This window comes from Phyllostomus hastatus, unplaced genomic scaffold, assembly GCF_019186645.2.
Source record: "Phyllostomus hastatus isolate PE091 unplaced genomic scaffold, TTU_PhHast_1.1 phas_scaffold_60, whole genome shotgun sequence".
In the NCBI taxonomy this organism is placed as follows: domain Eukaryota; kingdom Metazoa; phylum Chordata; class Mammalia; order Chiroptera; family Phyllostomidae; genus Phyllostomus; species Phyllostomus hastatus.
Window position 1 is genome coordinate 11,787,788 of NW_025334038.1, and position 18,308 is coordinate 11,806,095.

General features: G+C 36.7%; 1 protein-coding gene across 1 annotated transcript in view; it reads right to left on the bottom strand.

Annotated features, from left to right (window-relative positions):
* ZRANB3 (zinc finger RANBP2-type containing 3) overlaps window positions 1–18,308 on the bottom strand; it is a 226,103-nt gene that overhangs the window by 199,003 nt on the left and 8,792 nt on the right. Inside the window, exon 2 of the mRNA XM_045826044.1 lies at window positions 6,799–6,966. Coding sequence (XP_045682000.1) covers window positions 6,799–6,959 — 161 coding nt within the window. The 5' untranslated portion in view covers window positions 6,960–6,966. The remainder of the gene's footprint in view (window positions 1–6,798; window positions 6,967–18,308) is intronic.

An 18,308-nucleotide genomic window follows, 5' to 3' on the forward strand; every position in this document is an offset into this window, starting at 1 on the left:
CTAGGGTCCAGTTTCTTTGGGACTCTGAGCTTCCTGGACTTCCTGGAAGTCTATTTGCTTTGCCAGATTGGGGAAGCTCTCCTTCATTATTTGTTCAAATCAGTTTTCAGTTTCTTGCTCTTCCTCTTCTCTTCCTGGCACCCCCATGATTCGGATGTTGGAACATTTCAAGTTGTCCCAGCGGCTACTAAGCCTCTCCTCAGTTTTTTGAATTCTTGTTTCTTTATTCTGTTCTGGGTGAATATTTATTTCTTCTTCTGCTCCAAACCGTTGATTTGAGTTCTGGTTTCTTTCTCTTCACTGTTGGTTCCCTGTACATTTTCCTGCATTTCAATTGCACAGCCTTCACTTCTTCCCCTATTTTGTGGCCATACTCAGCCATTTCTGTGAGCATCCTGATTACCAGTGTTTTGAACTCTAAATCTGATAGGTTGACTATCTCTTCATTGCTTAGTTTTATTTTTAAAGCTTTAATCTGTTTCACATGGGCCATATTATTTTTTTGTCTTGGCACGCCTGTTACATAGTAAGGGGTGGAGCCTTATGTATTCACCAGGGCAGGGCAACCCATGTCTCTCCACTGTGGTGCTGTATGGGGGGAGGGGTCTAAGAGGGAACAATAACACTTGCTCAGCTCTTGGCTGGCTTTCAGTCACTTCTCCCACTACCCACAAGCAAATTGGGCCCTTCTGGTGCTGATTCCCTGGGTGGGCGGGGGGTTAGGTTTGTGTATGTTCCAGGACCCTGTGGGTCTCTCCAATGGACTCTCCTGTGAGGCTGGGAATTTCTCCTGCCACCACAACCCCCACAGGTTTTTACACTTAGAGGTTTTGAAGTTTAGTTTCTGCATGGGAACTCTGGGTTGTGTGACCTGTCTTGTTCCCCACTCGTTCCTCCCAGTTTATCTGTGCGCAAATGTGGGACCAACTGGTCTGCCAGGTGCTGCCTCACCCTGCGTGCCTGGCCTGGTCTGCTAGCCTGCCCTGGTCCACCAGCCACTGAGCGTCCTCCCCCTCCAGCTGCCTGTCTCTGCCCCTCATACCAGTCTGGATGAATGTTTCTTCTTCAACTCCTTGGTTGTCAGACTTCCATATAGTTTGATTTCCTGGCAGTTCTGGTTATTTTTTGTTTTTAAATTTGTTGTTGACTTTCTTTTGGTTGTGCAAAGAGGCAAAGTATATTTACCTACACATCCATCTTAGCCAGAAGTCCTATTGGTTGATTTTTCTATGTGCTCTTATCTGAGATTGAACCTACAACCTTACCTATTGGGACAATGCTCCAACCAACTGAGCTACCCAGCCAGGACTAAAAATAATACTTTTTTCTGTAAGTTGAAATTACTTCCAAATAAAAATTAAAAAAATAAAGAGAGTATCAAGTAATTATAAAAATTACATTCTGGTGATAGATGTCAGATCAGTGGTTGCCTAATTCAGGGGAATGGTTATGATTGGAAAGAGGCCTATTCTGGGGAATGAAAGTGTACTATATCTTGTCTGAGGTGTTTTAAAACACAGGTGCATGCATATGTCAGAATCCACTGAACTATACGCCTAAAACCTGTGCATTTTATAAAATTAATTATACCTAATTTCTTTAAAAGACAGTAAGATAACAATGTTTAGCATGAGGTAAAAATTAATAATCTCAATTCATAATCATAAACCTACCTAAAAATAAATGTGAGATTTTGAATTTAAACTGCCTATGACCTGGAAAACACTAAACTTAAGAACTTGATTTTGCAAATCCTCTTTAAAGGAATTTACCCATTCTCTAGGTCTCTTCTAGACTTCCAGAGATTAAGATTACCTAAATATTAAAACTAAATTTTTAAAATTAGGTAATACATTGGGAAGTGAACCATCATATCGATAACAAAAAGCTTCCGAAGGACTTTAGATATGTAAAATAAGTATGTGTAAATATTTACAGAAATAAGAGATAGAATAAAACATGGAAAGAAACAAGATACTATCTACATAATCTGGTAGATAGGAACTGTATATTCTAGAATTTAATAATAATCTATCTGACAAGAACAGAATATAAAATGTTCTCATTCATTCCCCAATTACAAGAAAGGACTGACTGTTCTTTGACATTAGTTAGCTAATCCCTTAACTATACTGTGAAATTCAGCAAATCCGTAAACACTCCAGCTTTTTAAAAGCCTCTGAACCTCCCCAAAGCCTGATACAATACCAACTCTTTGCTTTGTTTCAAGATCCTGTATCTAACAAGGATAGTTCTCCCTTGCTTATTGAGTAATAAATTAAACTTTATTCCAGACATACTGAATGGGTTTTAGTTTTAGGTATTTTCAGTGGTGGTATCTTCCTTAAGGGAATTCAATAGGTTTATTTAACAGCAAATGACAGGACTAGAATAAGAATATGGGTAAACAAAAAGTATCCACCTGAAGCACAGAAATTTTAAAAATTAAGAAGAGAAGAAAAAGAAGAGATAGTGGGACACCAAGAAAAGTTCCAATAACTGGAATTAAGGAAGAGAAAAAAGGGGGACAAAGTAATTTTTTGAAGAGACAGTAACTAAGAATTTTCCAGAATTAATGAATGACATCTACTTGAGGATTAAGCTATAAATACAAAGAAAACCACTCCTAGGAATACCATAATAAAACTTTTGGATACCCAAACAAAGAGAAAATCTTAAAATAATCATTCACATTCATGGATTAAAATACTCTATATTTTAAATATATCAATTCTACCCAAACTGATCTACAGATACAAAACAATCCCAACAACTTTTTTGGTGAAAATTGATAAGTGATATCCATAATTTAGAGGCAATGCAAAGAGCCAACAATAATAAAAAAATGTTTTTAAATGAAGCTATATGCTACCTTATACCAAAATAGCTTTATAAATTTACAGTAATTTAGAAGTATGGTACCAGCAAGAAGACTGGCAGTCAGACAAATATTAATAAAACAAATAAATTATCTATATCTACACTGTCCCATATGCTAGCCACTAGACACATCTGGCTATTTAAATTACATTAATTAAAATTAGCTAAAACTAAAAATTCAGAGGAGGGTAAAAGGATGATAAATGGTGAGGGAAGGAGACTTGACTTGGGGTGGTGAACACACAGTACAATATACAGATGATGTCTTATAGAACTGCACACCTAAAACTTACATAGTTTTATTAACCAATGTCACTCCAATAAATTCAACAAAAATGAAAAATTCAGTCTTTAGTTACACTGGTCACATTTCAAGAAATCAGTAGCCATGCATACCTAATAACTATGAAATTAAACAGTAAAGATACAAACATTTCTACCATAGCAGAAAGTTCCACTAGAGAGCACTTAAATAGAAAGATACACATAAGATAACTTGATTTATGACAAGACACTCTAGTGCAGTGGAGAAAACTTGGTCTTTTCAAAAGTGTGATGAGTCAATCAGACATCCATATACAAAATTAAATAAATAATCAGTAACTAATCAAGCCTGCCCCTTAACTCATGCCATGTAAAAAATTCAAATCCAGGTGGACTGTGGATCAAATTTGTAAAAAATAAAACAGTAAAGTTTTTAGGACAAAACATAGGAAATTATCTTCACAACCTTGAGGTAGACAAATATTTCTAAAATAGGGTGCAAAAAATGTCAGGCATAAAAGAGAAACTGATAAAGAGTATTTAAGATGACATTAAAATTGAGAACATCTCCTTACAAGACATTATGAAAAGAGTGAAAAAGTCATAGCCTGAGAAAAAGTATTTGCAACATGTCTACCTGACAAAAGACTCAATAAAAATATAAATCTCACAAAAGACTCCTAGAAAACAACAAGAAAAGGGTAGACAGAAAACTCAGTAGGAAAATGGATAAGACATGAATGGGTGCTTAACAAAAGAGAATGTCCAAATGGCTAATAAGTATATGAAAATGTGTTAAACTTCATTTGTTATCAGAAAGATGTAAATAAAAACCGCAATAAATATTACTACATAATTACCAGAATACCAAAAATGAAATTAAATATAGACAGTATCAAGTGTTGGTAAGGATATAGTATAACTGGAACTCTTAGACACCATAATAGAAGTATAAATTGGTACAATCACTTTAAAAAATGTTTGGATGAGTTTAGGGGTTGAACTATGCCCCCCAATTCCTATGATGAAGTCCTAGAACACATTGCCTCAGAATGTGAACTAATTTGGCAATAGGATTATTGCAGATCTAATTAGTTAAAATAAGGCCATTGGGGTGGTCTCTAATCCAATATAACTGGTATCCTTTTAAAAAGGAAAAATTTTGGCCTGGCAGGTATGGCTTGGTTTGTTGGAACACTGTCCCATAACCTAAGGGCTGTGGTTTGATTCCTGTCAGGGTGCATGCCTGGTTGCTGGTTCAAAACCTTGTCCAGAAATGTGCAGGAGGCAATGGGCTGCTGTTTCTCTCTCACATTGATGTTTCTCTCTCTCTCCCTTTCTCTCTCCTTCCCTCTCTCGTTCTAAAAGCAATGAAAAAAATGTCCTTTGTTGAGGATAAAAAAATGTGTTAGGGGAAAATTTTGACATGAATAGAAGGAAAATGATGTGAAAAGCCATTGGAAATGGCTGTGTAGACAGCCATCTACAAGTAAAGGAATAAGACTTAGAGGAGAACCTTTCCAAACAACCTTGGGAAGAAATCAATCCCAGCAAACCTTAATTTCGGACTTCTAGCCTCTAGAACTGTGAGGCAATAAATTTCTGTTGTTTAAGCCATCTACTTGTGGTAGTTACTTCATTAAGACAGACCTGGCAAAATATACTTAGTAGTATCTACTTAGTGGAATACATGCATATTTTATGACCCAACAATTTCTCTCCTTGGTATACATACAAGAGAAATGTTCCTACATTTACCAAAAGATGTGTATAAGAATGTTCATAGTGTTGTTTTTATAAAAGCTCGAAACTAAAAACAACCCATATGCTCATCAACTGTAGACTCAATATAAGTCAATCATGGTACATTTACACAATAAAATTTTATAATATATGGAAATGCAAATGAAACAACTACAACCAAATATAACAATGTGGAAGGATCTCACAATGATGCTGAGTGAAAGAAGTCAGACACAAAAAAGTATATGTATATATATACACATATATAAGTACATAAACATATATATTTATATGTGTGTATATATATAATTACAATGATATAGTTGAACATGTAAAAGTAATTTATGGTGTTAGAAGTCAGGATAGTGGTGCCTCTGGAGAGGAGGCAGGTAGTAGTGATTAGGAGGGGGCAAGAAGAAGATTTCTGGGACACTAGTAATGTAATTCTATTTCTTGATCTGGGTGATGGCTATTCTGTGAAAATTCTTCAAGTTGTACACTTATGATCCTCACACTTTTCTTAGTTTTTTACAAGTTCAGTAGATGAGTTAAACAGCATAATCATGTACTATAAGAGGGATCTTTAAAAACAGACATAATGTAACACAGAAAATATAAGAAACACTAAATAGTTGGGAGTGAAAAGGTCAAGTATAAGTCTAATTCAAATTGCAGAAAATAATAGAGAGAATCGGTAAGAATCAATATTTGAAGAAGTAATAACTGAGAATTTTTCAGAATCAACATGATACAAATCCCAAATTAAAAATGTACAATAATCCCAAATAGGATTTAAAAAATACTAAATGCATTATAGTGAAACTGCAGAACTCCAAAGACAAAGAGAAAAACCTTAAAATAACATACAGACAAGAGATCTACAAAGCAATGAAAATTAGAGTAATTCCTTGGTGGGGTTTTGTTAACCCCCTCCCCCCAGTAATACAATGAACACACTTACACGACCAGATTCACTGTTAACATTTTGGCTGACCCATTCAAAGTTTTTCTAAACATACACAGATCCTTCCCTTTCGTGAAAATGTAGAAAGTAGGATGAAGATAGTAGGATTCCCCCCCACCTTCAAATTCTTTATCATCCCAGAACAAGAACATTCTTCTATTCAACTGCAATACCATTACCTCACCTAAGATAATCAACATTAATTCAATAGCATCACTATAATACAGCCCAGATAAAATTTTCCCAGTTATCCTAAAAAAATGTCCTCTAAAGTTTATCTTTCCACTTATCCAGGACCTAATCAAAGTTTATGCTTTACTTTCAGATATTCTAGCTCTTATTTATCTCTCAATTGAAAACATTCTCACCACTGCCCTAGGTTTTTCATGACATTGAATCATTTGAAGACTTCAGGTCAGTTGTCCTGAAAAAATGGCCTACATTCTGAACTTGTTTGACTGCTTCCTTATGATTATCAGCTCAAGTATTTCCAGAAAGAACACTGCTAAGGAATGTTGCATATGTCCCATGCACCACATTATGCCTGAAGGTGTCCTGCTACTTGGTGATATTAATATTAGTCATTTTGTAATTTTTTATTTTGTAATAAGTCACCTGTAGGATAATATTTTGAGACTCAAGAGCACATTTTTTCCTGTCAACTGTAGAAACCAGAAGACAGCAGACTATAACTTCCAAAGTGCTAAGAAAAAAATATAGCTATCGAAGTAGAGCTATATGCCAACCAAAATATCACTCATGAATAAAGGCAAAATAAATTATACCCTGAAATTATTATTTCATGATGCAGCAAAATAAAATTAATGGAAGACTCTGTACACACACACACACACACACACACACACACAAAGCTTTGCACAGAGCTTTGTTTTTTACATTTGCCAGGGATTTAACATTTTTAGCATGTCTTCAAAAAAATACCTTACCTGCCATCTCTTCTAAGGGCAAAAGTAATGCCGTCTTTCTGAAAAGGAAGCAGCTTTGCTCTTAGTTTGTCAGGCAAATAATCCAGCTGTTTATAAGATTCACTTGTCAAACAGGAAATCTGATATGCAAGAGGCTTTTTTATATTATGAAGTCTAGGCATGATGATCCTAAAAATTAAAGAAATCACAAAAGGGAAGGGATTGGGAAAATAGATATTACTAAGTGTATGAGAGAATTAAACATAAATAATATTAACATACTTATCTTAAACATACTATCTTAAAGATAGTTTATTAAGACTACTGAGTCTTAATAAACTATCTACATAGATATAAATTAAATGATGTTCCCAGAGTAAGCTACTAGAAAACTTAGAGCACTGAGTCAAAAAACAATTACTTAATTCACTATCTAAAAACTCAGCATCCTGTATTTCATTTGTATTTGTAATTGAGCCATAATATAGCCATAACCCTATTTTAATAAGCAATAAATACATTACTTAAAAGTTATAAATCAACTATATTTTTTACCAACTGAATAACTTAAAATAAAGGAAATCCTATAAAAGAGGAACCCTTCATAATTTATAGATGTACATTTTTATATCACACCATATTTTCTAAGATTGGAATGAATCTTAAGAATTCAACAAGTATTTATTAATTTAAAAATAGGCACTACAAGCCACAATCTGGAGGACCACACCTTCACAGAGGGGAGACCAAAAATAATCAAGATATTAACTACAGTACAGTACAAATATTATAACACTTAGAGCAATGGCCACTTCAGTTAGGCTGACCAGCAAAAGCCTCTCTTGGGTTATGCTTGGTCTACAGTCTTAAGATGGGACAGAGAGAGCCAGGTTCAAAACTAAGAAGAGCAGTGCCAATAGACAGCATCAGCAAAGGGCCTGAGTTAAGAAATGGCTCAGTGTTTTCTAGCAACAGAAAAGAAGCCAATGTGGCTGAAACAAAAGAAAGAACAGTATGAAATGAATATATTCAAGAGTCAAATCACATAAGACCTTGATAAGGGCTTCGGATTCTATTTTACGAATGAAAGGCTGCCGAGGTTCCCAAGATGGCTGCAGAGTAGCTGGAAGCTCCATACACTTGCTCCCAGCTCGGGACAGGTCTTGCCCCTAAACCGTAGAGCGATCAACTCGAAAATCCTGCTGAGTGTGAGAGCAGGAGTGACCATGTGTGCAGATGACTGTGCAGGTGGGCAAGTGCCTGCCCACCTGTGAGGATACTCAGGGGTTGGTGACCTGGGCTCTCCTGTAGAGCTGCTGCTGCCAGTGGCAGGCCAGCACAGCATGTCTGCCTGTGCAGATTTTGAGTGGGAACCATTTTGTGGAAGTTACAATATCCCCCTCTGGAAGAATAAACTGGAGCAGCCTCACCTTAGCACCCAGACTTGTCTCTGTGCCCTCCACCCTGGACAGGGACGCACACCCTGCCTCCACAAGGAGCCAGGGTCTGGGGCCTGTGATACTTGCTGGGGAGGGGGCTGTCGCCTCCCTGGCCCCAGGCGCTGCTAGAACTACAAACGGGACAGAGACTAACTGAGGAGGTTGCTGCTGGAATGAGGAGCCAGGAGCGCCAGGGGTAGAGAGAGGCGGCTGGGGCAGCGCTGGCTGCTGAGACCCTGGCTGAAGCATAGCAGCGAGAACCTGATGCTGAGACTCCCTGGAGGGAGTGGCGTGACAGCCGTTCCACTGTCCATAGTTACAGTTTTGCTGCTAGACTCTTCCCTTGTTTCCCCTACCCCATGAGGATGATATAAGACTTGAAAGAAGACAGTGCATATAGGATATAAGCTATCGAGTTGGGAGAGAGCGGGAGAGGCATTGGTGTGAGAGACAAGCCTCGATAGGTGACCTCCTATATGTGCAGGGACTGGGAACCCAAAACACACTTAGAAGCTCTCTCAAGGCAGAGGCAGTCATGGGAAATGTGGAGCCCCTTAGCAAGATAGAGGAAGGTTCCCAACAAGGAATAGGCTAATAAAAATCAGGGCCCAAATACAACAGGAGAGTCCCAAAAACCCACACAAGGGCTATTCCTAGAGCATCCAGAACAGGAGATCAAGGAGTCTGCACCGTGCATGCTCTCTGCTCTGGGAAGAGACAAAAACCTCTAGAGAAAAAACTTACTACCTTTTCTGTTTTTCTTTAAAGGGCAAAGCAAAGGTTTTGTGTTTGCAGCTACCCAGTTTGGGCCTGAGGAAGAGAGGGTGGTACAAACTGGAGTCAGGAGAGAAGAGTCTGGAGTGGGAAGATTGGGGAGAGTCTTGGGGGAGTGGCTGTGGGATTTTTCAGGGTTGGATATACCTGGGCTCCATAGCAGCCATCTTTCTTGAGAAGAGCTAGCCCCTCCCAGGAAAAAATCAATTACCTTGCCCTGTGGGATACTACTGCTTCCACCCTCTGGAAATCCCCTCACTACAACCTCTGATATCCTGTTTGTTCCACTCAGCAAGTTTTTTTTTTATTCTTTTTTCAGTTTTGCTCTGTGTTGGTGTTCTGTTTTGTTTGGGTTTTCTTTCTTTCTTTTCTCCCATCCTGTCTTTAACTCTTGCTGAGGAGACAGCAACATAAACAGACTCGGGGGTTGTCAGAGAGTGGCGGCAGGGTGCAATGAATCCATACACTATCCTGAGAAACAGTCTGGTGTTCCCCCTATTAGGAGAGCTAAGGAAATGCCTTCCTGGCACCAGGCAGACAGAAAATCTGGGCTTTGGAGCCTACTGGGGCCCTGCCCTACAGCGTATAGGGAAATAATCCTGGGCAGACTCAGACTAGTGACTCAGAGGAGGGGGTACACACCCACAATCTTCCAGAAGTCTAAAAGGTACCTGCTATGGGAGATCCAAGAATCACTGCCACCTGTTTCTACCAGGAGCCCACTCAAAATAGTGAGGTCTGCAATTGGTCTTAAAGTTGACAGCAGGCCAGCAGGCAGAGACAGGCAGAGGTGGATCCTGTGGAGATTTGAAACATTTGCTGACACACTGCTAGACCCTAATAAAAGCCGGCTTTGCAAAGCAGCTTGGCTCACCCCAGGAGCTGCCAACACTGGAGGAATATGCCACAAACTGTGGACTACCTGTAGCTTTGAGGTGGCTGAGGGCCACACCACCAGGCATTGGCTTGCACCAGACTCAGACATCAGAAAGGTATCCAAAGGGAGAAAACAGAAGGCAATATCTAAATTATGCTGAGAAAAATCCACTTGGTTCTTTTTTCATTATCTTATTTTTTCTTTTTCATAGCCTTTTTACTTATCTTTTTCTTTTTCTTTTATTTTTGGTATCCTCATTTTTCTTTCATGTCACGTATTCTACTCTTATCTTTGATTACCCCTACTGTTTTCCTTCTTCTCCCCTTTTAGTATTTTTGTTACCTTTTCTGTGTTCCATTTCCCTGTTTTCCTCTTTCAGTTCATTATAAGTAGTTCTCTTCCCCTTCTCCTTTCATGATCACTGTTCTTTCCTTTGGTCTCATATTCTTTTTCCTTTTCCCCTTTCTCTACTATTATATTTTGCTTTCTGTTGTTATTATCCTTTGCTCTCTTGTGCTTGATATTGCTGTGGTGGTCAGGAGGGCTCCTTGTTTTGGTGTTGTTTTTGTGTTTTTTGCTTTGTTCTGCCACCACCTATACAACAGCTTACAACATGTAGTAGGGATTGAGCCTCTTACTAGCCAGTCAGAGGGGAGTTCCCACCAACAAATGGGACAAATACAATAGGAAAGTCCACATAACCCACAGAGAGGTCATTCCTAGAGCATCCAGATCAGGAGATCAGAGTCTGCACCACTTGGTCCCACAGGACTCCTAACATACAAGGCTACTGCACAAGACAGAGAATCAAAGCAAATCAATCTAATACACAGAAATAAATACAGAAACAAGTACAATAGGGAGTCAAAAAGCAACCCCATAACAAAAGAAAGTGAGAAATCTCCAGAAAAAGCTAAGGGAAATCAAGGCCAGCAATTTATCAGACAGAGTTCAAAGTAATGGTTATAAAAATTTTCAAGTACCTTAGTTAGAACTATAAGGAACTCAATGGGACCTACAACAGCATGAAAAAGGACATAGAAATCTTGAGTAAGAACCAGTTAGAAATCAAGAATGTAATATATGATATGAAGAATATACTAGAATAAAATTGAAAGCAGGCTAGATAAAGCAGAGGATCAAATCAGTGAGTTGGAAGACAAAGCAGAAAAAATAGAACAACAACATGAAAAAAGACATGAAAAGAACAATAGATTATGGGAACTTAGGGACAACATGAAACAATATTCACATCATAGGGATATCAGAAGGAGAAGAAAAGAAGTGAGAGATAGAAAATCTGTTTGAAAAAATAATGACAGAAAATTCCCCTAACTTAGTGAGGGAAAATGTAATACAAGTCCAGGAACCATAGTGAGTCCCAATCAAGATGAACAACAAAACAAGCCCAGTCCAAGACACATTACAATCAAAATGACAAAATTTAGGACAAAGACAGAATCTTAAAGGCAGCAAGGGAGAAATAGCTAGTAACATAAATGGGAACTCCAATAAACTATCAGCTGATTTCTCAACATAAACACTACAAAACAGAAAGGACTGGCATGAATATTCCAAGTAATGAAAACCAGTGACCTCCAACCAAGACAATTCTATCCAAAGAGCTCTCATTTTAAATAGAAGGTGAAATAAAAAGCTTCACAGAAAAAGGATGGCTAAAAGAGTACATCTCCACCAAGCCATCACTGCAGGAGATGCTAAAGGGACTGCTTTAAGAAAGAATAGAGAGAGAAAGGAACACAGGTACAGAGGGGGGAAATGGTAATGAATAAGTATCTACCAATAATAACCTTAAATATTAATGGATTAAATGCTCCAATCAAAAGACATAGGGTAGCTGAATGGATTAGAAAACATGACCTGAACATATGCTGTCTAAAAGAGATCCATCTCAGAACAAAAGATCTGAAAGTGAAGGGATAGAAAAAAATATTCCAAGCAAACAGACATGAAAAAAAGGTGAGAGAGCAATATTTACATCAGACTAAGCAGACTTCAAACCAAAGGCCATGACAAGAGACAAAGCCACTACATAATATTTAATGGAGTAGTCCAACAGTTATAGAATATATAGTAGTCCAAGGGTTATATGGATATAACTTGTATAAACACATACACACCCAATATGTGTGCACCTAAATATATAAAGAAAATAATGGAGGACTTTAAGAAAGAGGTAGAAAGCAATACAGTCATAATAGGGGATTTTAACACCCAACTGTCAAAAATGGAAAGAACTTCCAGACAAAAAAATCAACAAAATATTCCAGAATTGAATAACACTTAAGATAAAATGGACTTAACTGGTATATAAAAACATTTCACTAAATAGGCAAAATACACATTCTTCTCAAACCCACATGGGTCATTGTCAAAGACAGACAAATGATAGGACATAAAATTAGCTTCAATGAATTCAAGAAAATTGAAATCATATCAAGCATCTTCTCAGATCATAATGACTTCAAACTAAAAATCAAACTCAAGAAAAAAAACTCAAAAACATTTAAATACATAGAGGCTGAATAATGTGTTATTAAATAATGAATGGGGTAACAATGAGATCAAGGAAAAAATCAAGAAATATCTGGAAACAAATGAAAATAAACACACAACAACCCCAAACCTATGGGGCATAGCAATGACATGAGGGAAATTCATAGCAATATAGACCTACCTAAATAAGATAGAAAAATCTCAAATAAACAACCTAATCTTACATCTAAAAGAACTAGAGGAACAACAACAAAGCCCAGAACAATCAGAAGTAAATAATCAAGATCACAGCAGAATTAAATGGCATAGAGACTAAAAAAACAATACAAAGAATCAATGAATCAAGGAGCTGGTTTCTTGATGGGACAATGGAATACTATGCAGAAAGAACTCTTATCTTTTGTGACAGCATGGATGGAACTGCAGAACATTATGCTAAGTGAAATAAGACAGGCAGTAAAAGACAAATAGTATATGATCTCATCTATAAGTGGAACCTAATCAACAAAACAAATAAATGAACAAAACAGAACCAGAGACATGGAACTAAAGAACAAACTGACAGTGACTTGAGGGGAGCAGGGAGGGAAATCAAGGGTGGGGGCATAGAAGGGAAAGGGGCAAGTAAAGAAACATGAATAAAGGACTCATGGGCATGGACAATATGTAGGGATTGACTGTGGGAGTGGGGGGAAGGGGCAGGGAAGAGCAATGGGGAAAAAGATGCAACAACTATAACTGAACAATTAAAAAAAAATTGACAAAATGTTAACCAGCCTCATAGGAAAAAAACAACAACAGTGGACCCTAGTAAATAAAATCAGAAATGAAAGAACAGAAGCAACAACTGATACCACAGAAATAAAAAGTCTTGTAAGAAATTACTACGGACAACTATATGTCAAAGAAATTGGACAACCTTGTTGAAATGGATAAATTTATACAAACAATCTTCAAAAACTGAATCAGGAACAAGCAGAAAACCTGAATAAGGTGATAACAACTAGAAAATTGCAGCAGTAATAAAAAAACTACTGACACACAAAAGCCCTGGACCTGATGGCTTCACAGACAAATTTTACTAAACATTCAAAGAAAAACTAATACCTATCCTCAAACTATTATAAAAAATTCAAGAAAAGGGAAGAAAGACTCCCCAACTCTTTTTATGAGGCTTGTATCATCCTAATCCCAAAACCAGGTAAAGACACAAGTAAGAAAGAAAATTATAAGCCAATATCTCTGATGAACATAGACAATACAATACTCAAGAAAATACTAGCAAACCGGATCTAACAATACATCAGAGAGATCACACACCACGATCAAATGGGATTTATTCCAGGGATGCAAGGATGGCACAGTATTTGCAAATCAATAAATGTGATACATCACATAAACAAAATGGACACAAATCACATGATCAATACATTCAGAAAAAGCATTTGATAAAATCCAGCATCCATTTATGATAAAAATACTCAGCAAAGTGCGAACAGAGGGAGGACACCTTGACATAATAAAGGCCATGGACAAGACACCTACAGTCAACATCATACTCAAAGAGCAAAACCTAAAAGCTTTCCCCTTGAGATCAGGAACAAGAAAAGGGCATTTGCTTTCACCACTCTTATTCAACATAGTACTGGAGGTCCTAACCACAGTGATCAGAAAAGAAGAAGAAATAAAAGGCATCTAAACTGAAAGGGAAGATGTAAAACTGTCATTACTTGCAGATGACATGATAGTATAGAAATCCCTATAAGCTTCACCTAAAGACTATTCAACCTAATAAGAGAATTCAACAAAGTAGTCAATATTCAGAAATTGATGGCATTTTTGTACACCAACAATGAACTATCAGAAAGAGAAACTAAGAAAAATATTGAATTTACTACCACAACAAGAAACTTAAGTATCTAGGAATAAATTTAACCAAGAAGGTAAAAAGACCTGTACTTAGGAAACTATAGGACACTGAAGAAAGAAACTGAGGAAGATACAAATACATTAAAGCATATACCCTGTTCATAGTTTGAAAGAATTAACTTCACTCTGGCTGGTGTAGCTCAGTGGATTGAGCATGGGCTGCGAACCAAGGGGTTGCCGCACATTCCCAGTTGGAGCACATGCCTGGGTTGCAGACCATGTCCCTAGTGGGGGCCACATGGGAGGCAGCCACACATTGATGTTTCTTTCCCTCTCTTTCTCCCTCTCTTCCCCTCTCTCTAAAAATAAATAAATAAAAACTAAAAAAAAAAAAAGAATTAACTTCACTAAAATGCCCAAAGCAATTTATAGATTCAATGCAATCCCAATTAAAATACCAATGACATATTTCACATATATAGAACAAATGTTTCAAAAATTTATATGTGACCATAAATGACCCTAAATAGCCACAGCAATTTTGAGAAAGAAGAACAAAGTAGGCGAGATCACAATACCTGATATCAAATTATATTACAAGACCACAGTAATCAAAACAGTCTGGTACTGGCATAAGAACGAACACATCAATGGAACAGAATAGAGAGCCCAAAAATAAACCCGTGTCTCTATTTTCAATTAATATTTGACAAAGAAGGTAAGAGCATACAATAGAGTAAAAATACCCTCTTTAATAAATGGTATTGGAAGAACTGGACTGATACATGCTCCCTAAAACAAACAAACAACAAAATAAAAACAAAAACAAAAACCAAACCTGGACCACCAAATTAGACTATACACCACAATAAACTCAAAGTGGATAAAAGACTTATATATAAGTCATGATATCAAAAAAGTCCTAGTCAAAAACACAGGCAGTAAAGTTTATATATCCCATGTAGCAATATTTTTGCTGATATATCTCCCAGGGGAAGTGAAATAAAGGAAAAATAAATAAATGGGAACACACCAAAATAAAAAGCTTCTTCACAGCTAAAGAAACCATGATCTAAATAAAAATGGAACTGTCTGTATGGAAGAATATATTTGTCAATGATACACTGGACAAGGGTTTAATCTCCAAAATATATGAATAACTCAGATGACTCCACATCAGGAAGACAAATAATCCAATTCAAAAATGGACAAATGATCTGAATAGACACTTTTACCAAGGAGGACATACGGATGGCCCATAGACATATGAAAAAATGCTCAACATCACTAGCCATCAGAGAAGTAAATTAAAACCACAATGAGATATCATTGCACACCTACACAAATGGCTATCATCCATAAATAAACACAAACCAAGTGCTGGTGAGGATGTGGAGAAAAGGGAGCCCTGGTTCACTGTTGTTGAGAATGCAGACTGGTACAGCCATTGTGGAAAACGGTATGGAATCTCCTCAGAAAATTAAAAATGGAACTGCCTTAAAAATGGAATGACACAGTGATTCGACTGCTGGAAATATACCCTAAGAATTCTGAAACACCAATTCAAAAGGATTTATGCACCCTTCTGTTCATAGAAGTGCTATTTACAATAGCCATGTGTTGAAAATAGCCCAAGTGCCCATTAGTAGTTGAGTGGATTAAAAAACCTGTGTTTCATTTATACAATGGAATACTACAAAGCAGAAAGAAGTCCTACCTTTTGTGATAGCATGGGTGGAACTGAAGACTAAAATGCTAAGTGAAATAAGCCACTTAGCAAAAGATAAATACTATATGACCACATTTATAAATGGGATCTAATGAACAAAATTAACTAATGAGAAAAACAGAGCTGGAGACATTGAAACATGGAACAGACTGATAGTTGTAGGAAGGCAGGAGGCAGGGGCTCAATAATGGAGAGAAGGGAAAGGGATTAGTTAAATATGTATGAATGATTTATGGACATGGACAATGGAAAGGGGATTGATTGTGGGCAAGAGGGGTGGGCTGGGGCATGGACAGGGCAAAACAGAAAACAAAATGGGACAACTATAATAGAATAAACGAAAAATAAAAGTAGGGGGAAAAAAGAACAACAAAAAAAGCCTTAAATGAGTACAAGGAAGGAAATAATAAAGATCAGAGCAGAAATAAATAAACTAAAATCTAAAAAAAATATACAAAAGATCAATGAATCTCAAAGCTGGGTTTTGAAAAAATAAACATGATTGACAAAACCTTAAACCAGATTCATCAAGAAAAAGGGAGAGGATGTAAATAAATAAATACAGAAATGAAAGAGGAGAAATAAAAACTAACACTGAAGAAATACAAAGTATTGTTAAGAACATATTATGAACACCTATATACCAACAAACTGGACAACCTGGATGAAATGGATAAATTACTAGAACATACAGTCTTCTAAAACTAAATTAGAGCATCTGAATAGACAGATTACACCTAGTGAAATTGAAGCCGTAAGCAAAAACTCGAAATGCATGAAAGCCCTGGACCAGGTGGCTTCACAGGTGAATTTTATGAAACATTCTGGGAAGAATCAACATCTTTTCTTCTCAAATGATTCCAAAAAAATTCAAGAGGAGGGAAAGCTCCCAAGCCCATTTTATAACACCAACATTATTCTAATTCCAAAACTAGATAAAGACACCACAAAAAAGATTATATCCCAATATCCATGATGAATATAGATGCTAAATCCTCAACAAAATATTAGCAAACCAAACACATCAATTCATCAAAAAGACCACACACCATGATCAAGTGGGATTTATTCCAGGAATGCAAGGTTGGTACAACTTTTGCAAATCAATAAATGTGAGCCACCACATAATCAAAATGAAGGATAAAAACCACATCATCATGTAACCAGATGCAGAAAAACCATTTGATAAAACCCAGCACCCATGTATGATAAAAACTCTCAGCAAAGTGGGAACAGAGGGAAAATACATAAACATGATAAAGTCCATATATGACAAACACACTGCCAGCATCATACCCAATGGGCACAAACTATAAGCGTTCTCCTTAAGATTGGGAACAACACAGGAAAGTCCACCTTCACCTGTCTTATTCCACGTAGTACCAGAAGTCCTAGCCATAGAAATTAGACAAGTAGAATAAATAAAAGGCATCTAAATTGGAAAGGAAGAAGTAAAACTGACTTTCATTGCTGATGATGTGATACGGTATAGAGAGAACCCCAAAGATTCCACCAAGAAACTACTAGAGCTCATAAAGTCAGCAAAGTAGCAGGATACAAAATTAATATCCAGAAATCAGCTGCATTTTTATATGCCCATAGTGATCTAAAAGAAAGGGAAATTAAGAAAACAATCTCATTCACAATAGCTTAAAAAAAATACCTAGGGATAAACCTAACTAAGAATGTAAAAGACCTGTACTTAGAAAATTGTAAGACACTGAGGAAAGAAACTGAAAAAGATACAAATAAAAGAAAGACATACTATGTTCATGGATAGGAAGCATTAACATTAAAATGCCCGTGCTACTCAAAACAACCTATAAATTCAATGCACTTTCTATCAAGATTCTAACGTCATAAAAAAAAAGATTCCAATGTTGTATTTCACAGAACTACAACAAATATTTCAAAAATGTATACGGAACCACAAAATGCACCACATAGCAACAACAATCCTGGCAAAGAACAAACTTGGAGGAATCACATTGCCTAATATCAAACTATACTATAAGGCCAGAGTAATCAAAACAGCATGGTACTGGTGTAAAAACAGACACATATATCAATGGAACAGAATAGAGAGCCTAGAAATAAACTCATATCTTTGTAGTTAATAATCTTTGATAGAGGAAGCAGGCACATACAATGGGCTAAAGATAGATTATTCAATAAATGATGTTAGGAAAACTGAGCAGATATATGCAGAAAAATAAAACTATACCACTTTCATATACCACACACAAGAATAAATTCAAAATGGATTAAAGCGTAAATATAGACCCAAAACAATGAAAATCTGAGAACACATGGGCAATAATGTCCC